At 41.8% G+C, this 22,477-nt stretch overlaps 1 protein-coding gene across 1 annotated transcript in view; it reads left to right on the forward strand.

The window, feature by feature from the left end:
* LOC139556384 (patched domain-containing protein 1-like) overlaps positions 1-9,816 on the forward strand; it is a 34,954-nt gene extending 25,138 nt beyond the window's left edge. Inside the window, exon 3 of the mRNA XM_071370289.1 lies at positions 6,609-9,816. Coding sequence (XP_071226390.1) covers positions 6,609-8,290 — 1,682 coding nt within the window. The 3' untranslated portion in view covers positions 8,291-9,816. The remainder of the gene's footprint in view (positions 1-6,608) is intronic.
* Positions 9,817-22,477: the final 12,661 nt, after the last annotated feature.

The following is a 22,477-nucleotide window of genomic DNA, read 5'->3' on the forward strand; positions in this document are numbered from 1 at the left end:
ATGGCCTACTTCACATTTACAGTAGCTAACGAATATTAGCAGCATCTGAGGGGAGTGATAACATACACTGTATTTATCAGAGCCGCTGCTGTTTCTGACTGATGTTGTTGTTGCATAGGACCGACCGGCTGAGTCACAAGCACCTTTTTATACTGCGCCTGCCCTTCTAATGCCTCTATGCATGTGTATTATTTAACCCAATCATTCATTTAACTGGAGTTTAATGATAAAGGACCTGTCAGGGGTTCAGTGGAGTGGAAAGTGTGTCACTTTGGTCTGTGTATGGAGGCTCATTCAGTCCCGTTTCTGTTAAGAGAGAGAGAGCGAGAGCCCAGGGATGCACCTGATGATGATGCTGAGGATTAGCCAGAAGTCCTATAGAGTCAGATCCTGTCTGTACCTGCAGGCTATTTCCTGGGTATTAGGCCTCAGAGACTCTAGCCTACAAACTATGTCATGTAATTTCAATGTACAGTATATACCTAGTATTCATATATTCATGGTAGGCATGAATGCCTGTGCTGTACAGCTCAAATTCAAAATAGCCCTAACTATATCAATTTTTATTTTATCTGAGTGGAAACCTTGTCTCTGTCAGCCTGACTGATTTTGTATGTTGTATATGCACATAACAATATATTTATTTTAGATAGTGCTTTTCATTACAAAGAGAATCTCAAAGATGCTGTAAAAAAATTTTTTTTAAATAATGTATTTTTCTGGCAGGTCTTTGGTGAAATCAGACCAAGGCTTTGGTAACAGAGTTGTTTTCGCAGTCATTCTAGTGGAGATATTATCTGGGGATATTTTACCAGATGGGCCCAACACTATTATCCATTCCCCACCTGCAACTCATAAATCACGTTAATGTAACCCAGGGGTTTTCCAATCCTACCCAGAAATGCAATGTGTTTTCATGTCAGATATGTAGGAAATGGCGCCAGATACGCAGGAAATGAAGAATGGCGCCAGATGGGATGGTTGCCGATTTACGCGTTCCTAACCAATTGTGCTATTTTGTGTCTTTTCGCTTTGTTTGTAACTTATTTTGTTTATAATCTTGATGCTACCTTCTCTTATGACCGAAAAGAGCTTCTGGATAACAGAACAGCAATCACTCACTTCGAACTGGACAAAGATGGTTTTTTTATGAGTCTGACGCAAAGGATATCATTTTGCTCCCAGACAAGGCCCAAACCCTGTCATTTGCATGAAGAAAATAAGGAAATACAGTGGGCGGAGATCAGGGTGCCTTGTGAGTATTTGTCGGCGAGTGGGCCAAAGTGCAATCACTGGTGAATAACCTGGATCAGCTCCATTCGAGACTATCCTACCAACAGGACATTAAAAACTGTAATATCTTATGTTTCACCTGTCACGATCGTCTATAGGTGAAAGAGAGGACCAAGGCGCAGCGTGATTAGAATACATTCTTCCCTTTAATAATGAAGAACACTTAACAAACAATACAAAATAACAAAACGAATGTGACTGCTATAACACTGAGTGCAAACATGCAACATCACATAGACAATTACCCACAACCCGTCTAATGCCTATGGCTGCCTTAAATATGGCTCCCAATCAGAGACAATGATAGACAGCTGTCTCTGATTGAGAACCACTCAGGCAACCATAGACATACCTAGACACCTACACTGAACACAACCCCATAAACTCTACCAAAACCCCCTAGACACTACAAAACACCCTCGACTAGACAAAAACACACAAACATCCCCCATGTCACACCCTGACCTAACAAAAATAATAAAGAAAACAAAGATAACTAAGGCCAGGGCGTGACATCACCGAATCGTGGCTGAACAACAACACGGATAATATACAGTTGGTTGGGTTTTCCGTGCATCGGCAGGACAGAACAGCTATGTCCGGTAAGGCGAGGGGTGGGGGAGGTGGTCTATTTGTCAATAACAGCTGGTGCACAATGTCTTATATTAAGTTAGTCTTAATGTATTGCTCACCTGAGGTAGAGCATTTCATGATAAGCTGTAGACCACACTATCTACCAAGAGAGTTTTCATCTATATTTTTTGTAGCTGTCTATTTACCACCACAAACCGATGCTGGCACTAAGACCGCACTCAACAAGCTATATACAGTGGGGCAAAAAAGTATTTAGTCAGCCACCAATTGTGCAAGTTCTCCCACTTAAAAAGATGAGAGAGGCCTGTAATTTTCATCATAGGTACACTTCAACTATGACAGACAAAATTAGAAAAAAAAATCCAGAAAATCACATTGTAGGATTTTTAATGAATTTATTTGCAAATTATGGTGGAAAATAAGTATTTGGTCACCTACAAACAAGCAAGATTTCTGGCTCTCACAGACCTGTAACGTCTTCTTTAAGAGGCTCCTCTGTCCTCCACTCGTTACCTGTATTAATGGCACCTGTTTGAACTTGTTATCAGTATAAAAGACACCTGTCCACAACCTCAAACAGTCACACTCCAAACTCCACTATGGCCAAGACCAAAGAGCTGTCAAAGGACACCAGAAACAAAATTGTAGACCTGCACCAGGCTGGGAAGACTGAATCTGCAATAGGTAAGCAGCTTGGTTTGAAGAAATCAACTGTGGGAGCAATAATTAGGAAATGGAAGACATACAAGACCACTGATAATCTCCCTCGATCTGGGGCTCCACGCAAGATCTCACCCCGTGGGGTCAAAATGATCACAAGAACGGTGAGCAAAAATCCTATGATGAAAATTACAGGCCTCTCTCATCTTTTTAAGTGGGAGAACTTGCACAATTGGTGGCTGACTAAATACTTTTTTGCCCCACTGTAAAGCCATAGGCAAATAGAAAATGATCATCCAGAAGCGGTGCTCCGAGTGTCTGGGGACTTTAATGCAGGCAAACTTAAATTTGTTTTACCTCATTTTTACCAGCATGTCACATGTGCACCCAGAGGCAAAAAACTTTAGACCGCCTTTACTCCAAACACAGAGACGCATACAAAGCTCTCCCCTGCCCTCCATTTGGAAAATCTGACCATAATTCCATCCTCCTGATTCCTGCTTACAAGCAAAAACTAAAGCAGGAAGTACCAGTTGCTCGCTCAGTACGGAAGTGGTCAGATGACGCAGATGCTACGCTACCGAACTGTTTTGCTAGCACAAACTGGAATATTTTCCGGGATTCATCCAATGGAAATGAGAAGTATACCACTTCAGTCACCGGCTTCATCAATAAGTGCATTGACGACGTCGTCCCCAAAGTGACCGTACATACATATTCCAATCAGAAGCAATGAATTACAGGCAACATCCGCACCAAGCTAAAGGCTAGAGCTGCCACTTTCAAGGAGCTGAACACTAATCCGGGCGCTTATAAGAAATCCTGCTATGCCCTCAGACGAACAATCAAACAGGCAAAGCGTCAGTACAGGACTAAGATTGAATCCTACTACACCGGCTCTGACGCTTGTCGGATGTGTTGCAGGGCTTACAAACTATTAAAGAATGCAAAGGGAAACCCAGCCGCGAGCTGCCCAGTGACGCGAGCCTACCAGATGGGCTAAATGCCTTTTATGCTCGCTTCGAGACAAGCAGACCACCATAGTCCCTGTGACCAATAATGCAAAGGTAACCTGCCTAAATTACTACCTCCTTGTAGCACTCACGTCGGTAGCCATGAAGATCTTTCAAAGGCTGGTCATGGCTCACATCAACACCATCATCTGGGAAACCCTAGACCCACTTCCATTTGCATACCGCCCCAAAAGATCCACAGATGACGCAATCTTAATCGGACTCCACACTGCCCTTTCACACATGGACAAAAGTAACAGCTATGTGAGAATGCTGTTCATTGACTACAGCTCAGCGTTCAACATCAAAGTGCCCTCAAAGCTCATCACTAAGCTAAGGACATTGGGACTAAACACCTCCCCCTGCAACTGGATTCTGGACTTCCTGACGGGCCGCCCCCAGTTGGTAAGGGTAGGCAACAACACGAGGGCCCCTCAGGGGTGCGTGCTTAGTCCCCTCCTGTACTCCCTGTTCACCCATGACTGTGTGGCCAAGCACGACTCCAGCACTATCGATGAGGCAGCCTATAGGGAGGAGGTCAAAGACCTGGTGTGGTCCCAGGACAACAACCTCTCCCTTAATGTGAGCAAGACAAAGGAGCTGATCGTAAACTACAGGAAAAGGATGGCTGAACACGCCCCCATTCACATCGACATGGCTGTAGTGGAGTGAGTCGAGAGTTTCAAGTTCCTTGGTGTCCACATCACCAAAAAACTATCATGGTCCAAACACACCAAGAAAGTCCCGAAGAGGGCATGACAACACCTTTTCCCCCTCAGGAGACTGAAAAGATTTGGCATGGGTTCCCAGATACCCAAAACGTTCTACAGCTGCACCATCGAGAGCATCCTGACCAGTTGCATCACCTCCTGGTATGGCAACTGCTCGGCATCCGACCGCAAGGCTCTACAGTGGGTAGTGCATACAGCCCAGTACATCACTGAGGCAAATCTTCCTGCCATCCAGGACCTATATACTAGGTGGTGTCAGAGGAAGGCCCAAAAAACTGTCAAACACTCCAGTCACCCAAGTCACAGACTGTTCTCTCTGCTACCTCGTGGCAAGGCCACCCGGACTATTTGCATTGACACAGTCCCTTTATTTATTTTTTTGTTAACTGCTGCATGTACTGTATGCAGCCTGAATTTCCCACACACACCTTCTAAATGAACTGACAATAACTCATTGACTTGTACCACAGCTTAGTAAATCTAAATCTAAAAAGCAAGCAAATTCAATCCACCTCACTCATTTCGGCGTAATCCTTTATAGTTAAGTATTTCTTTTTCCTTGTGTCAAATTAGTCAAAACGTATGACGCCGTTGAGAGCAAGGACCCAACCATGGAGATTTTTAAGGAAATATTTAAAACAGTGTGGAACACATCATGTAGATGGGCCAAATCCATCACTCCCACTGAAATATTTAGGAGATGGAAAAGTGTTACATTTATTATATTGTTCAAAAGCCAACACATTCACGGCAGGCAGCTCCCAAATAGTAATATGGCTGTGACCCGTCACTACTGTGTGTGTGTGTGTGTGTGTGTGTGTGTGTGTGTGTGTGTGTGTGTGTGTGTGTGTGTGTGTGTGTGTGTGTGTGTGTGTGTGTGTGTGTGTGTGTGTGTGTGTGTGTGTGTGTGTGTGTGTGTGTGTGAATATGGAGCATATCCCCCGAGTGCGTCTATTTCCGGTTCTTTTTATAGCTCATGAGCAATTCCACAGATTTAACTTGTGTACTTTTGCATTTAAAGGGGCAATCTGCAGTTGCTACATCAATTTTTGGATTTGTTAATTAATGATATGTACCAATTGATTTTTTAAGAATATAACTTAGAAATGTTTCATGAGCTATGTTCAACTGTCGTACCCCATCAGAACCCCAAATATAAGCTTGTTTTGCTCCAATATTTGCTCCACAATGAGCAGTGGGGGTAATAATGATCATATATGCATATTATATACACCTCACATGCGGCTCATAATAAGACTATGCAATTAGCCTATTGAAATTTTTATCCGATTCCATAAAAGAAATAGGAAAATGCAAAGAGACTATGGTTGAGTTACAGTAATAGGCAATCAAGAAATGTCTGAGAATTTAATTCTAAATACAAGTGTCTTTAATTAATTTGTAAAATGAATGGATTCACATACAAGGCATAAAGATTAAGTTACAAAGCATTAACAAGCATTACTAGGCATTATTCTAAGAATGATCAGAGAGATGCCTACTAGGCCAGAGGCCTAGAAGCCTAGAAAATGAGAATTGATCATACAACCTTCCTCCATGTACTGGATACAGTATAAGAGACAGAACAAAGGCATTTAATTCCATTTATAACATCTAAAGGTGTAACCTTTTCAACCCAAAACCAACAACCATTGACCAATCAAACAATACCAAGTTTATAGTAACCTGACCACCAAGGCCCAATCTCCACAGGGTGTCACAGCATCTAAAGTCTTATGTGGGGGATGAGACCAATGTAAATAAGACAGGATTCCTTTTTATAGAGTCATTTATAGTTCATTTAGTACTTTTCTATCACACATACAGTATCCAGAGGACTGACTATTGAAACGGAGAGATACATTGTGGCCCCTCAGAGGTGGAAAGGCTGACTAGTCCTTGGGCATTGTCCGTTATGTTTCCCTTGTTGTTCCTGGACCGTCTGCCATGTATTACCAGGTAACAGAGTTTAGGGTTGAGCATACAAAAGTAAATGTAAACAAATGCTTTATAGCATCAAAACATGGTTGAAACTATCATGTTGATATCATGGATGGTTAATTCTTGCATCCATAGCTGTGTCTAAGAATTTGAAAGTGGTTACATATCTCCAGCCCCATCCATCTGCTTTTTACCGAAACAGGGGCGAATTAACGCTTTGTTATTGTTTTATCTGCTGATTGCTGCTTTAAATATTTTACTTCAGTATTACAATGCATGTGCTATATGGTATCATTTTAAAACTGATTAACAGAAATTGACTAATGTGTATTCACTGGCATTGGCATTGACAAAGTATGTGTTCCTGTCATTTCAGGTCATGGAACCAAAGGAGTGTTTGAGCTCCTGGCAGGCTGGAGAAGAACTCGAGAAAGCCTTCCCTTCAAGGAGCGCGTGGCAGACGCCTTCGCCGACGTGATGGTGTGCTATACCATGACCAGTTCCCTCTATATCATCACCTTCGGCATGGGTGCCAGCCCCTTCACCAACATTGAGTCGGTGAAGATCTTCTGCCAGAGCATGTGCGTGGCCGTCCTGGTCAACTACTTCTACGTGTTCTCCTTCTACGGTTCCTGCTTGGTGTTCGCTGGTCAGCTGGAGCAGAACCGCTACCACAGTGTGTTTTGCTGTAAGATCCCCTCAGTGGAGTACCTGGACCGTCAGCCCACCTGGTTCAAGACCATGATGAGCGACGGCCATGACCACGTCACGCACCACGAGGTCGTGCCCTACCAAAACCACTTCATCCAGCACTTTCTGAGGGAGCACTACACGGAGTGGATCACCAACACCTACGTCAAGCCCTTCGTGGTCATCCTCTACCTGATCTACGCCTCCTTCTCCTTCATGGGATGTTTACAAATCAGTGATGGATCCAACATCGTCAATCTCCTAGCCAGCAACACGCCCAGTGTGTCCTACGCCACGACCCAGCAGAAGTACTTCAGTAACTACAGCCCTGTGATCGGCTTCTACATCTATGAGCCCATCGAGTACTGGAACTCCACGGTGCAGGAGCACCTCACAACGCTGAGCCACGGCTTCAACAAGATCTCCTGGATGGATAACTACTTTCAGTATCTGAAGGTAGTGAATGTGAGCGCCTCGACCAAAAGTGATTTCATCACCATCCTGCAGGGCTCCTTCCTGCGCAGCCCGGAGTATCAGCACTTCATGGAGGACATCATTCTGTCCAAGACAGATGGAGATGAAATGGAGATCATCGCGTCCAGGATGTACCTGGTGGCGAGGACCACGGAGAAGACACGGGAGGAGGTGGTGGAACTGCTTGAGAGGCTCCGCCCCCTTTCGCTCATCAACAACATCAAGTTCATCGTCTTCAACCCCACCTTCGTCTACATGGACCGTTACAGCTCCTCCGTGGTCTCACCCATCCTCACATCGGCCTTCAGCGTGCTCACCATCCTCATCCTCACCTTCTTCCTGGTCATAAACCCTCTGGGGAACTTCTGGTTGATCCTGACCGTCACCTCCGTAGAGCTGGGGGTCCTGGGCCTCATGACCCTCTGGAATGTACATATGGACAGCATCTCTATCCTGTGCCTTATTTATACTCTCAACTTTGCCATGGATCACTGTGCACCCCACCTGTACACCTTTGTACTGGCCACGGAGCACACCAGGACCCAGTGCATTAAGATCTCGCTGGAGGAGCACGGGGCGGCCATTTTACAAAACGCCTGCTGTTTCGTTATCGGGATGTTGCCCTTGGTGTTTGTGCCTTCCAACCTGACCTACACGCTGTTCAAGTGCTCCCTCCTCACCGCAGGCTGCACAGTGCTGCACTGTTTCCTCATCCTGCCTGTGTTTCTAACGTTTTTTCCCCCATCTAAAAAAAGGCACAAGAAGAAGAAACGGGCAAAACGGAAAGAGCGGGAGAGAGAGCGGGAGATGATGGAGAGGGAGAGAGTGAGGGAGAGGGAGGAGATAGAGTGCATTGAAGTCAGGGAGAACCCTGATCATGTGACTAACGTCTGAGAAGCCGTGTGTCGGTGAGCGCGAGCAGTGAGCGGCAGCGGGACAGTCTTCAGTGATTGTTGGGTGAGGTGTTGGAAGCATGTCCTAAAGCGAGGGTGGCCATGTGTTGTAGCCCCTCAAAGGGCCAGAGGGGTCAAATCTGACCAGTCCTCAGAAGGAGGAGGGAGGGAGAGATATAGACCAGCAGCCATGACCCAGCTAGACAGCCAGCAGCCATGCTGTCTAGAGTAGAGACCAGATCAGACCCATAGATCAGCTACTACTTCAGACTGGACGGTACAGTGTATCTTATCTGCACAGTCTGCAAACGGTTCCCTCTGCTGTTCATACAGACACTTGCACACAACCAGGATGAAACTACAATATCATACATTTACTTACAGTGTAATGTGTAAGGGGATAATATATCTTATTCTAACAATTGTAAATCTACAGTGTCGTGAGCAAAGTATGGTAGCATAAGAATGAGAGAAATGTCTACCTCCAGGATGGTGGTCAAAGTTATCTAAATTGTTTTCTACAATTTGTCATATTAAATCCTTTTATCATCTACAGACAGACAGACAGACAGACAGACAGACAGACAGACAGACAGACAGACAGACAGACAGACAGACAGACAGACAGACAGACAGACAGACAGACAGACAGACAGACAGACAGACAGACAGACAGACAGACAGACAGACAGACAGACAGACTGTATACATTTGAATTTGTTTGAGAGTACACAGAAAGAAAGCATACCCACAGTAGATTCCATTCTTTCCGGTTAACACTCGAGCGAACAGCTGAACTGGGCAGATGGCGTACACTGTGTCCATTATGAAGAATTATCCTGCACATTGCATTGTGTGGATACAATTGTCAAGGTTCATTTTACAGGAAGACAGATATATCTGCTTTATTTCCATTCTCACATCTGTTCTTAGCCAACAATTAGAGTAGAACTGCAGCAAGGTACATAATCTAGGGCTTCATTCAGTCTGTATCCCTGAAGTGTTACAGATTGCACCATAGAAATGTAAAGGTCATTTCAGATTGAGCTGACATATGCAGTGTTTACCGTGAATGCAGTCTCCGCTGACGCGGTAACATTGACTTTCAATTTCAATCACGCTGTAACTTCTGCTATACGGATTGAACAGATCCCTTAATAGAGTTAGGCATGTTCAGGAAATCATAGCAGATGGCTTAACTAGGAGGGAAAAGGCAACTTTGAACTAGTAAAACCAAAAGGAGGAAGTACTGCAGAGGTTGAAGATCATACTGCCTTTCTAACTGGGCTAAGATATGAGGTGTGTCGAGAAATCATCTGAACATCATGGTTGGCAAGGCATCTTCAGTGTTTAACACGTTTCAGTGTCACATGTTTCAATGTCCCATGATTAAGAGGTGATTATGGATCATCATGAACAAAATAAATGATTGGGTGGGTTGGATACAACAGGTCATAATTTAATCAGAGATACATTGTTTCTTTTTGTTTGAGTGAAAGACTATTGTGCCAAATAATTAGAGCGGGATGGGTGTGGGTGCCGATTTGTTGGTACATGTGGATATTCTGTCAAATCAAATCATGATGTAAAAGACATCCTATTGGTTCAAACGTCAAAGTAATGCCATACATCACAATGATGCTTGTTTAAACAACCATTGGTGATGTATATTAGCATTCCAATGGCTTTCATGGACCATTGCTTGATGTACTTTAGAAATCTCCAGAGAACATCAATATTCTCCTCTAGTAGCCTCTCTACTATCCAGAATGGCCAGAGTGGAGTCCCTCTCCCCGTCGGAAAACCAAGCGCATTATCAAGCTAAGTCTGATGATGCTGGATAAGATCTCTGTAAGGGCAGACACTCTCAAGGTCAGAATGCAGGAGATAGTTATCACTGACCTCTGATACGTCACCTTAGGGTGGTTTGTGGCATGTAACAGAATGCCTCTCATGTAAAAGGATGTGGCTGTCCGTAGGTTATTCTTAATTGAAAGTTATGACCTTGAGAGGGCATTGCTGTCTTTATATGTTGCTTGAAAGGGCCAAAGTACCTCTCAAAAAGGGCAATTAAAGCTATGAGGGCAGCTGAAGCAACTTTATGTGTGTTTGGACCAAAAGTTAGAGAAGCTTACAGGAGTAAAATGGTCAGTACAATTAACCATCTTGAGAGCAACATATTGAAGTAAAGAAGCGAAAAGCAGTTTCTGCTTCTGTATGAAACAGTAGCTCGCTAGTTATCAAGATAATGCTTCACCTGCTCATGGGCTTTCACACTCCTCCTTTAGTCAAATAAATGGGATGAAAAGGGTCCTCTCCCTCATGCAAGAAATCACCCTCCTCACAAAAGACTAAAGACGGCCATTTTGTCTGAAAGTTAGCAATTAATGAATCTCTCACGTAAAAAATGATGACAAGGTAAATCCCTAATTTCATTCTCAAATCTCTTATCCGTGGTGATGATTAATCCTAAGCGTTAAAGCCTAAATAGCAAGAGAGAATCTCATAACTTTTAACCAGACATAGTTACTCCAAAGTGATGGGTATAGGTTAGCTACAAAACCTGCAACTGTTGGTGTAACTGCATTTTGTAAAAGCCATCTCATGTATGTATAGTAAGAAGGTTTGAACATTTAATATAATGGGGACAAATGCCAATTTAAATCGTTGACTTCCCAAAATGACTGTGTACGCATGGCACTGTAATGTATTGATGCATGTATTTGATTTCTGTATATTTAGTCTGTGTATCCTTATTTTGCAACGCTGTGCTAACCTATGTTTGTTGTTTAAATGCATATTCTATAACATTTTGTGCAACAAAATAACAAAATGTCCTTTATGTTCAACAAAACAAAAGCCAGAGGATCATATGTGTAATATAACTGTATATGATTTTTTGTAAAGATTTTCTATGAAAAAAAATTAGATTTTTTTAAGCTGAAATGTTCTTATAAAAAAGCAATAAAGGAAAAAAGGGTTGAACACAGTAGGCCAGTAATAAACTGTGGAATGTCAACAGTAAACTGAGTAGATCAACCCGTTGCACCTCCAGTGGACCTAAATGTTTGTGGTGCATCAACAAATGTAACACGTTCTCTATGGGGAGACTGTGGATTCTGCTTGTTTTCTTTGTTTATTCCTCACTACTTGGCCATTATATTACAGGGAGATATTACAGCCTCTTTTTACTACACTGCAATTTTGTCTAGCTTGGTTGTAGTTCTTTTGTTTCTATCAGAATAGTATGCAAAACAACAAAGAATTGCAATGGTATATTCAGAACATGTCTAAGACTGAGCTAAAAGGTTTGCTGTGCTGTTATGACCCGTACTTACACCACTACTGTTGAATATTCAGATTACAATATCATTATACATGATCCATGAACATGCTTAACCCTCCAATAACTTTCAATGGTTTTTCGCTAGACACTCATGATACAGGATAGTCGATTAATCTTTTGAAATACTCAGCTTGCTGTACTTACTGTATACAAGTCATCTCTGTTTAATGCTGTCTTTCTGAGTCTAGTATGTGTTCTATCGTGCGATTGATCATCACTTGTCTAACCACTTCACTGTCTGCCCCACTGAGAAAGTCATTACCTCCACCAATGTTTAATTTACCAAACCCCTTGCTTATGGTTTTGTCTAACTCTTAAACCAGGCTGTCTGATGCAGTGATTTGTTGATGCTTATTGTATGTGTGGTAGGTTGTAATTTTGTCAGTGAGTTTGAGTGTCAACTCACTGTTCAGATCAGAACATGGTCATTGATTGATGACATCAGTGATGAGGTCATTATCTGAGGTTTGGTATTGATGTGGTGTCTGATGCTCTGTGTCTGAATATAAAAACACAAACACTGTTAACGAGTAGCAGGTGATAGGCGACTTGTTCTTATTTCACCTCACTTTTATACGAAGGATGGGCTTCAAACCTGATGCAGTTGCCAGGAAAACAATGTAATGAGAATATGTGTGAAACAACCAATGAACATGATGACTGATTTAGAATATTGCATAGCGAAGTCAGAACAACTCAAGCAGCAGATTAACTAAAGTCTCCCCCTTGATACACCAGCATAGTTCAGTTTGCGTGTTCAGGTTTACCACAACACAACAACATACACATAGATTATGCAATTCTAAACTGTGGTTGAACAGGCATACTGTTCCCAAACCACACATCTGAAATGTCAAAACAGCAAGAACACACCCATGCCGTATTTATTGTCTGTTATCCATTTCTACAATGGTTGTAGCCCAGACAATTTCTGCTCATTAAACAATTCTGTAGTCATCCCCTTTTATGTTTGCAATTATCATACAGCATTTCAACAACACACAACAATGTCAACATTTGACTACTGCAGTAGGATTTCCCCCCTTACATTGAGAGAAGGAAAAAGAAAACTATTGCATAAGGACTTGTGTCGTTTGGTGCTAGGCCAGCTTAACTACAATGCTACCAACATAGTGAACATGCATGTAAGGCATCTTTCAGAAACTGCATGGAGACAAAGTGCTCAGTGTGAAAGATAGAAAGTCTTGGGGGAATGATTTATGAGGATGTATTTGGGAGAAGTGTCTGGATTAGGTTTGAAAATGCCAAGGTCTGAGCCCTAAGTACTGTGGCTATGTGCAGATGTAGGAACTTAATTTGAGCCAGTTTGCTACAGCAGGAACATAATCCTGCAACAGCAGGAAATGTCAATTATTTTGTGGATTATAATTAATGGACATTTTTGTAGGGGTTGATCATTTTTTTCTTCAGGTTAAGAGAAAATCAAGTCTGCAATTTGAATGTGGAAATTACAAACTTCAGAAGCCTTTTTAAACCTAAAATACACTACAAGTTTGACTTTTCCTGCATTGTATGGAGGTTTCTGTGCAACAGAGTGACCGAATTAAGATCCTACATCAGTATGTGTCATAATCTCTAAATAACATGTGCGCGTTATAAGTTAAGGCTATGGGGGCCAGGATAGATGCACACCATTAATCTACAATGGAATTACTCTTGATTTGACAAAATGGCTTGGCTGCATTGCCTTACTTTTCAATGCTTTATGTGTCTTTTACACAAAGAAACTGTTTGGATTGTGTTGAATGTGCTGTTGATGCTGTTGTCATCAAACTGGAGTTTGATTGTGATTGTGACCGTCAAGGTTAAATGTTATGTTGGACATACATAGATAGGATACATAGAATTTAGGTCCTGAATTAATCAAGTAGCTAGTGTAAGGATGTGGTTATGACAACAACTCTTGTTTGTGTAGTTAACACACCCTAATCTATAAAATGACACTTTATTTATTTACTTTTTACTTTTTTTTAAGTGCACATGTTTTAGCTAATTCACTTATCCTATTATTTTTGTTTAAATCATGGTATATAGGGACTAAGGGGATTTCTCAATGTATAATCAACCCAAATATAATCAATGTACTGTAGTGCAAAAATGTCCTGTCACCCATTAGGTCTTCTCGTGGTTCGGAGAAACTTTACTCCCTGCCTCGGACGCAGGTTGGCATTTACTGTCAATGATCTTGCCCTGGAGGGAGCTCTTTAGACTGGTCACTAGCTGGCACAGCCACAAAGTCATAGCTTAAACCTAACCTAACCCCAACCTTAACCCTAATCTTAACAGCACTGTTAACCTTAATGCCTAACCCTAACCATAACTTAAGACCAGAAAGCAAACTTTTGTTTTCATGACATTTTAAGATACAACCAATATTGTCTTTGCATTTGGCCCATCTAGCAGAAATCACTTAGTTCTGCCTCAAGGGCAAGATTCATGACAATCAACGTCAACCTGCGCCTCGGACCAACGTAGAGGGAAGGATGCAAGGAGGAGGGAGAAACAGGGGTGTGAAGTGAACGATTCTGTAGGAACACTGGCTAATGACACTGTGATGACCACAATGTTCCTTCCTAATCCGTAGCATAGGCAATGGAGCCTTCAGACCAGGCCATTAGTGTAGAACAATCATTTCTGACTGAATGGGCTTTCCTAGGCTCCAGTGCTGTGGTAGGTATAGTTAGGGCTGGCAGCAATCCTCTCTCTCTCTTTCCCTCTTTCCTTATCCTGTGGCAGCATGATCATATTTAAAATATTCAGATAACTGGAGAGGTAAGCCCTCATTTGAATCTCAAAAGATTTTAGTAGCTAGAGCAGGCAAGTAACTGTGATAGTCATTACAGAAGATGACTGCAAGCTGTCTGATTACTGCAGCTGCAGAATGACTCTCAACCCGCAACATATTTACTCCTAATGTTGTAGAGTTGTATCCAAACAACCAGAGTTTCCACACACTCTAGTTTTTTCACCATAGACTTTATCTGAGGGTTTGTATTATGTGTTTGGTTTGTCTGTTTACTGTTCTGTATGCTGAGAGGGATATTCTTGGCTCCTCTGCCATGTCATAATCCTGTCTTGATTCTGCTGGGGCTTATTTGTGCTGTGTCTCTGGCTCTCTTTCCCTCATCACTGGCCTGTCTGTCTATCTGTCTGCATGGGCCCGGTCTGGCTACTACAGCTTGTAGGTTGCTGATTCAATGAACTGCTCCGATCCCACACTGATGGTGGTGAAGTGCTTCTACCAAGTTATATAAGCTATCTGCAGTGATTTCTTCCCACTCACTTCCACCCTTTCTTCAAAGGGTGTCAACAGGGGTGGACTTAGTGATTTGGAGGCCCCGGGGCAGAGGTTAGTCAGAGGTTTTTAGAGTAAAGATGTCATTTAATTGTAAAAATGCATGACCTTTTAATGTGCCATGAACACAACTAGTCATTATGTTTTCATTTGATTCTCAAACAAATCACTTCAAAAAGATAGGGTACAGCCAAAATAATTCAATCCTAAATAAATAGTACACTGTGCACCCGCCAACTTCACTTCAATCGCAAGTCGATGAAACTATCTCACCGGAGAAAGCATTAGAGCGAGCGAAACAGCGCCCTTCTGTCTTACTATATGTAGCCCATGTATCTGATGACATGCCATACTCTTTTTGGCCAAATAGCATCAGATACATGGTGTACACATACAGTACATGTCCTCTGCCTCGATGACGATGGCAGTATTAGCAGCAGAACCTGTCTTTTTACTAAAGAAATGTTAAAATGAAATTTTCTTTCTATCTTTTTCTTTTCTCTGCCCCACCTCGACTTTTTCCACATTTTGTTACGTTACAGCCATATTCTAAAATGGATCAAATTTTTTAAAATCCTCAGCAATCTATACACAATACCCCATAATGACAGTGAAAACAGGTTTTTAGAAATGTTTGCAAGTGTATTAAAAATAAAACTATGTATTCAGACCCTTTGCTATGAGACTTGAAATTGAGCTCAGGTGCATCCTGTTTCCAGTGATCATCCTTGAGATGTTTCTACAACTTGATTGGAGTCCACCTGTGGTAAATTCAATTGATTGGACATGATTTGGAAAGGCACACACCTGTCTATATAAGGTCCCACAGTTGACAGTGCATGTCAAAGCTAAACCCAAGCCATGAGGTCAAAATAATTGTCCATAGAGCTCCGAGACAGGATTGTGTCGAGGCACAGATTTGGGGACGGGTACCAACATTTTTTTTGCAGCATTGAAGGTTCCCAAGAACACAGTGGCCTCCATCATTCTTAAACGGAAGAAGTTTAGAACCATCAAGACTTCCTAGAGCTGGCCGCCTGGCCAAACTGAGCAATCAGGGGAGAAGGGTCTTGGTCGGGGAGGTGACCTAGAACCCGATGGTCACTCTGACAGTGCCCTATAATTCCTCTGTGGAGATGGGAGAACCTTCCACAAGGACAACCATCTCTGCAGCACTCCACCAATCAGGCCTTTATGGTAGAGTGACCAGACGGAAGCCACTCCTCAGTAAAAGACACATGACAGCCTGCTTGGAGTTTGCCAAAAGGCACCTGAAGACTCTCAGACCATGAGAAACAAGATTCTCTGGTCTGATGAAACCAAGATTGAACTCTTTGGCCTGAATGCCAAGTGTCACGTCTTGAGGAAACCTGGCACCATCCCTATGATGGTGGCAGCATCATGCTGTGGGGGTGTTTTTCAGCGGCAGGGACTGGGAGACTAGTCAGGGTCGAGGCAAAGATGAACGAAGCAAAGTACAGAGAGATCCTTGATGAAAACCTGCTCCAGAGCGCTTAGGACAGGCTGGGGCGAAGGTTCACCTTCCAACAGGACAATGACCCTAAGCACACAGCCAAGACAACGCAGGAGTGGCTTTGGGACAAGTCTCTGAATGTCCTTGAGTGGCCCAGCCAGAGCCCAGAGTTGAACCCAATCGAACATCTCTGGAGAGACCTGAAAATAGCTGTGCAGAAACTCTTCCCATCCAACCTGACAGAGCTTGAGAGTATCTGCAGAGAAGAAACTCAAATACAGGTGTGCCAAGCTTGTAGCGTCATACCCAAGAAGACTCATGGCTGTAATCACTGCCAAAAGTGCTTCAACAAAGTAGAGTAAAGGGTCTGAATAGTAAATGTGATATTTCAGTTGTTTTCTTTCTTTTTTTTAGCAAAAAAATCTAAACTTGTTTTTGCTTTGTCAGTATGATGTATTGTGTGTAGATTGATGAGGGGAATTTAAAAAACATATATTTTAGAATAAGGCTGTAACCTAACAAATTGTGGGAAAAGTCAAGGGGTCTGAATACTTTACGAAGGCACTGTAAAGTCCAAAGGTATTAGGACAGTGACAATTGTGTTGTTGTTTTGCCGCTGTAATCCAGCACTTTGAAATGATACAATGACTATGAGGTTAAAGTGCTGTCAGCTTAAATTTGAGGATATCTTCATCAATATCAGGTGAACTGTTTAGAAATTCTAGCACTTTTGTACATAGTCCCCCCATTTTAAGAGACCAAAACTGTTGGGACAAATTCACTTGTGTATTAAAGTGGTCAAAAGTTGATTTAGTATTTGGTCCCATATTCCTAGCACACAATGATTACATCAAGCTTGCGACTCTACAAACTTGTTGGATGCATTTGCTGTTTGTTTCGGTTGTGTTGAATGAATGGTAAATATTGTATTGCGTCATTTTGGAGCTTCTTTTAATGTAAATAAGAATATAACATGTTTCTAAACACTTCTACTGATATTTATTTCTTTGTAACTTTCTCACTCATCATTATTCACAATTCTTTCAGGATTATCCATAATCATGGTAGCATCCACATTAATGTAGTTTAACTGTTTAGAAACATATTCTATTCTTATTTACAATAAAAGTGACTCCAAACTGATGCAATACATTATTTACCATTCATTTGTATTGGGCACAAAATAATCTGAAACACAACCAAAACAAACAGCAAATGCATTCAACAAATTTGTAGAGTCACAAGCTTGGTGTAGTCATTGCATGCTATGAATATGGGACCAAATACTTAACTTTTGATTACTTTAATACACATACTGTATAAGTGAATTTGTCCCAATACTTTTGGTCCCCTAAAATGGGGGGACTATGTACTAAAAGTGATGATATTTCTAAACGGTTCACCCGATTATGGATGAAAATACCTTCAAATTAAAGCTGATAGTCTGCACTTTAACCTCATAGTCATTGTATTTCAAAATAACAAAAAATGTGTCATAGTCCCAATACTTTTGGAGCTCACTGTATTTATGGAAATAAATAATTGATCTATTATGAACAATGTTGCCTCGTTAATCTGGGCACAGTAGCCAGGCAAAACCCCCTTCCCTCCCCATTTCTTTTGTAACTTTGAAGCTTCCCTCAGATTTTGCTGTTGCTGAACCAACATGCTGAAGCAGGATAGAATGAGAGCGATGAGCTGAGCAGCCCACGACAGTGGGCCGCTTGTCAGGGGAGCGGAGCATAGGGGGGCCTCAAGGGGAGAAATGCATCTTTTTTAAATGATTACTAGTATTATTTGTTTTAATTATGACCAGATCATGAGGCCCCTTGATGATGTGAGGCCTGAAGCAGTTGCCCCTTCTGCCTAATGGTAAGTCCGCTACTGGGTGTCAATACAGCCGAACACTGTGTTTTTGGCAGAGAATGGACCGTTTAGGAGAGTACAGAGAATATAGTATGAGTGAGCCTTGTTGTGGTCAGACAATGTTCTGATTTATGTTTCACTGTGCTGTGTTGGTACTATGGCTGGATGATGACAGTGGTTAGAGTGAGTTGCATTTAAACTAATCATGAGTAACAAAGTTTTTGTTTATGACATCTCAGCGTGTGCAGTGTGTGTTTGTGTTCGTTCACCTGATATTCAAGGTCACATTCTGCACTGTGGTGGTTGAATAACTACTTTAAGAGTATAGGTGATATTTGATGTTTTTGAAAACATATGGCATTACTCTTCAACGATATATTCAGCAAAATACTACAAATGGTCATACCACCAAATGAACAACAGTCTTCCATAAATCCAGTAATCAGCTAAATAAATGGAAAAATACATTTAGGACAGCATATGTTCATCTCACCTGGCGTACTGTGTAGACAAACGTTTAGATACAGTATGCAGGCGTCTGGCTGAATTGAAGGGATCCAACTCCAGGAACATCTTTACATTTAAATTGTAGCGAGGAACAGTATAATAACCTGACCAGCCAAAAATAGAACCATAGTTAATTGATTATGTAAAGGAATGTTTCAGTCTGAATTTATTAGAAGTATGCTTTTCAATGCTATGAATATTTTCAATGTAAGCTATTTTCTACTGCCTGCTATGTTGAAGCTATAAATAGTATGCATATGTGACATTTTTATACAACAGAAAAATACAATTTTCATTAAAACCTTTGTCTATGAAACACTGTCTATGAAAGACCTTGGTCTTTTTCTACTTACTGTGATTCTTTACTCTCAACCTAACTTTATTTCTCATAAACTATAAAAAAAAATGTATTAATCTTTAGTATTTGTCAACAATCTTCTCCTATTACACAGCAGACAACAAGGTCCCTCACACAAATCATTTAGCTCTCATTTGATAGACCAGTTTCTGCTCTGAGTACTTAGCCCTTATTCTCTGCACACGTACTGTCTGACTCACCCTTTTGTCTTGATATCATTTTTATAATGTTACAGGGCAACCAAACCGTTTCCAGAACATTTCCACATCAGTCTCTGTTCCAGACTGGAGTGCCAGTAACCCAGACAGTAACTCTGCTCTTCTGAACAATGTGTGTGTATTAAAAACCTCTTAAGGATCCGTAGGATCGGTGTCCCTATACCGGGACGGTTGTTGCTAACGTGCGCTAATGTGACTAGAATGACGTTGTAAGTAACAGCAAACTTTCCAGGACATAGATGTGTCTTATATGGGCAGAAAGCTTCAGTTCTTGTTAATCTAACTGCACTCTCCAATTTACAGTAGCTATTACAGTGAAAAAATACCATGCTATTGTTTGAAGAGAGTGTACAACAGCAAAAAACTTTTATCACAGCAGCTGGTTTGATGCATTCACCTCTGAAGGTAAATAATGTACTTACATTCAGTAATCTTGCTCTGATTTGTCATCCTGAGGGTCCCAGAGATAAAATGTAGCATAGTTTTGTTTTGATAAAATCAATTTTTATATTCAAATGTAGGGAACTGGGTTCTACAGTTTGAACCCCTGCTGTCTCTGGCCCCACACCCACCCCGCCTGGCCATATAGATGTGTGAAGGTTAGTGTTTTTTCTGTAGGGAAGCTAATTATGCATAATGTATAACATTCCTGGGAGTGTGTAAACTTACGTTTTGTATTACCATATCATTTTTGTATGTTCTTTATAGTTATATACTTGAAAATGTATCAACTGACCAATTCGTCACGTTTGGGCAGACTTGATAGAAAATATTGTGCAGTATTGCAATGCTTCACTAGATCAGTCTGAAACTTTGCACGCACACTGCTGCCATCTGGTGGCAAAAATCTCAATTGCGCCTGAACTCCTATATGATATTATGGCCTTTCTCTTGCATTTCAAAGGTGATGGAACCCCAAAAAATAGAGAAAACGCATGTGTTTATGTTTGTATTATCTTTTACCAGATCTAATGTGTTATATTCGCCTACTTTAATTTCAACAAACTTCAAAGTGTTTCCTTTCAAATGGTATCAAGTATATGCATATCCTTGCTTCAGGTCCTGAGCTACACACAGTTAGATTTGGGTATGTCATTTTAGCTGAAAAAATTTAAAAAAGGGTCCGATCCTTAAGTTAACAGCATCGCAGAGTATGGAGGGGACTGACTGAATTCACACACGCAGACACGCACACATGCACGTACGCATACTGTTATAGGCCTTAGACTGTGGGGATAAACGTGTGCTGCATGTACACACAAATGAACCATTGCCTCCAGGACACACACACAGACACACACACACATACACTCAAACAAACCCCGGAGTCTCTGTGTCCTTGTTTGTTCAATGTGCGGTCCAAACCAACACGTCCATCTGTCAGTCTGTCCGTCCTGTGGATGTGATGACAGGCTGCGGTTGGCCCACACCTCTGATGTATTTGAACTAGCATTGCCTAAGGCGGGGAATATTTATAACTTCAATCAATTCCCAATGCATAGCACTCCTACAGTTCAGTTTGCCTCTCATTCACTGTGTGTGTAGCTACAATGAGGGCTTGGTGTAACGATAGTCATTTTCTTCCTCCTCCTCGGACGAGGAGAGGCGAGAAGGATCGGACCAATACGCAGAGTGGTTAGTTTCCATAGTGATTTAATATACAACAAAACAATATGCGATACAAAATAACAAAAATACTACCGTGACAGTCCCGTGTGGCACAACTACTGACACGGAAATCAAACACCCACAAAACACACGTGAAACCCCGGCTGCCTAAGTATGATTCTCAATCAGGGACAACGATTGACAGCTGCCTCTGATTGAGAATCATACCAGGCCGAACACACAAAATCCCAACATAAAAATCACACATCGACAACCCACCCAACTCACGCCCTGACCATACTAAATAAATACAAAAACAAGGGAAAACAGGTCAGGAACGTGACACTTGGATTAATTCATATTTAATGGCACTATAGTTTAAATCATATTTCAAATGGAATTGTGAAGGTGGGATTCAATCAAACATGCCAGATTCATTATCCAATATCTTTGTTTACAAAATCATTCCTCACACTCTTACCATTAAGCCAGTGGAAGTGCAGAGGAAATGAATGGTTTATTATCAATCCATTTATCAATAATTTTCCATGCTGAAGCATGTTATTCTTCTCTACATTTAATTAACATGGGGATCACGGCTAGAAACATTATATTAATCAACTGACAGGACCCGATATTTGAGCTACTCCACACAAACACTAGCACCCAGGTTCTCCCTTATGCATTCCAATGAACCAGATCGGCCACCAGATCCCTGCTACACCAATAAGACTGACAGCAAATAATCTCCCTGGCACATCTAGCCATACAGATGTAACAGTATTGCTTGCGTCCCTCTCCTTGCCCCAACAGGCTCCCTCTGAACTCATCGACAACAGTCACCCTCGAAACATCATTACCTATTGCTCCACAAAAGCGAGCGACGTCACCAATTAAAACACTACTAGCACACATTGCTAACTACCCTAGCCATTTCACATCGGTTACAGTCACCCCCTTTGACCTTTTTCTTCTCCTTTTCCACAGGTCAGAGCCCAACTGAGTGATCTGGGTCTTGGCACCAATGTAACAATATTGCTTCTGTCCCTATCCTTGCCCCAACCTGGGCTCAAACCAGGGAAACTCTGTACACATTGACCACAGTCACTCTTGAAGCATCGTTACCTATCGCTCCACTAAAGCCACAGTTCTTGCAGAGCAAGGGAAACAGCTACTTCATGGTCTTAGAGTAAATTACATCACCGATTGAAACCTTACTAGCGCACACCGCTAACTAGCTAGTCATTTCATACCGGTTACACAGAGAATAATGACAATTTCAAAATGTATTATGCTACATCTGTGCTAATTATAAAACCCCATCAGATTATAAAAACAGTGCATTTGGCTCAGCGAAAGAGAGGGGAGGCAAAAAGAGGTAGGGAGCTCTGTGGCCTGGACATTTAGTATCTCTCATCAGCTTTGCTGTTCTCTCTCTCTTTTTCTCTCTTTCTCTCTCTCTTTCAGCTCTACTCCTCACCCACTCCACTCCACC

The sequence above is a fragment of the Salvelinus alpinus genome, chromosome 27, assembly GCF_045679555.1.
Source record: "Salvelinus alpinus chromosome 27, SLU_Salpinus.1, whole genome shotgun sequence".
Classification (NCBI taxonomy): Eukaryota; Metazoa; Chordata; class Actinopteri; order Salmoniformes; family Salmonidae; genus Salvelinus; species Salvelinus alpinus.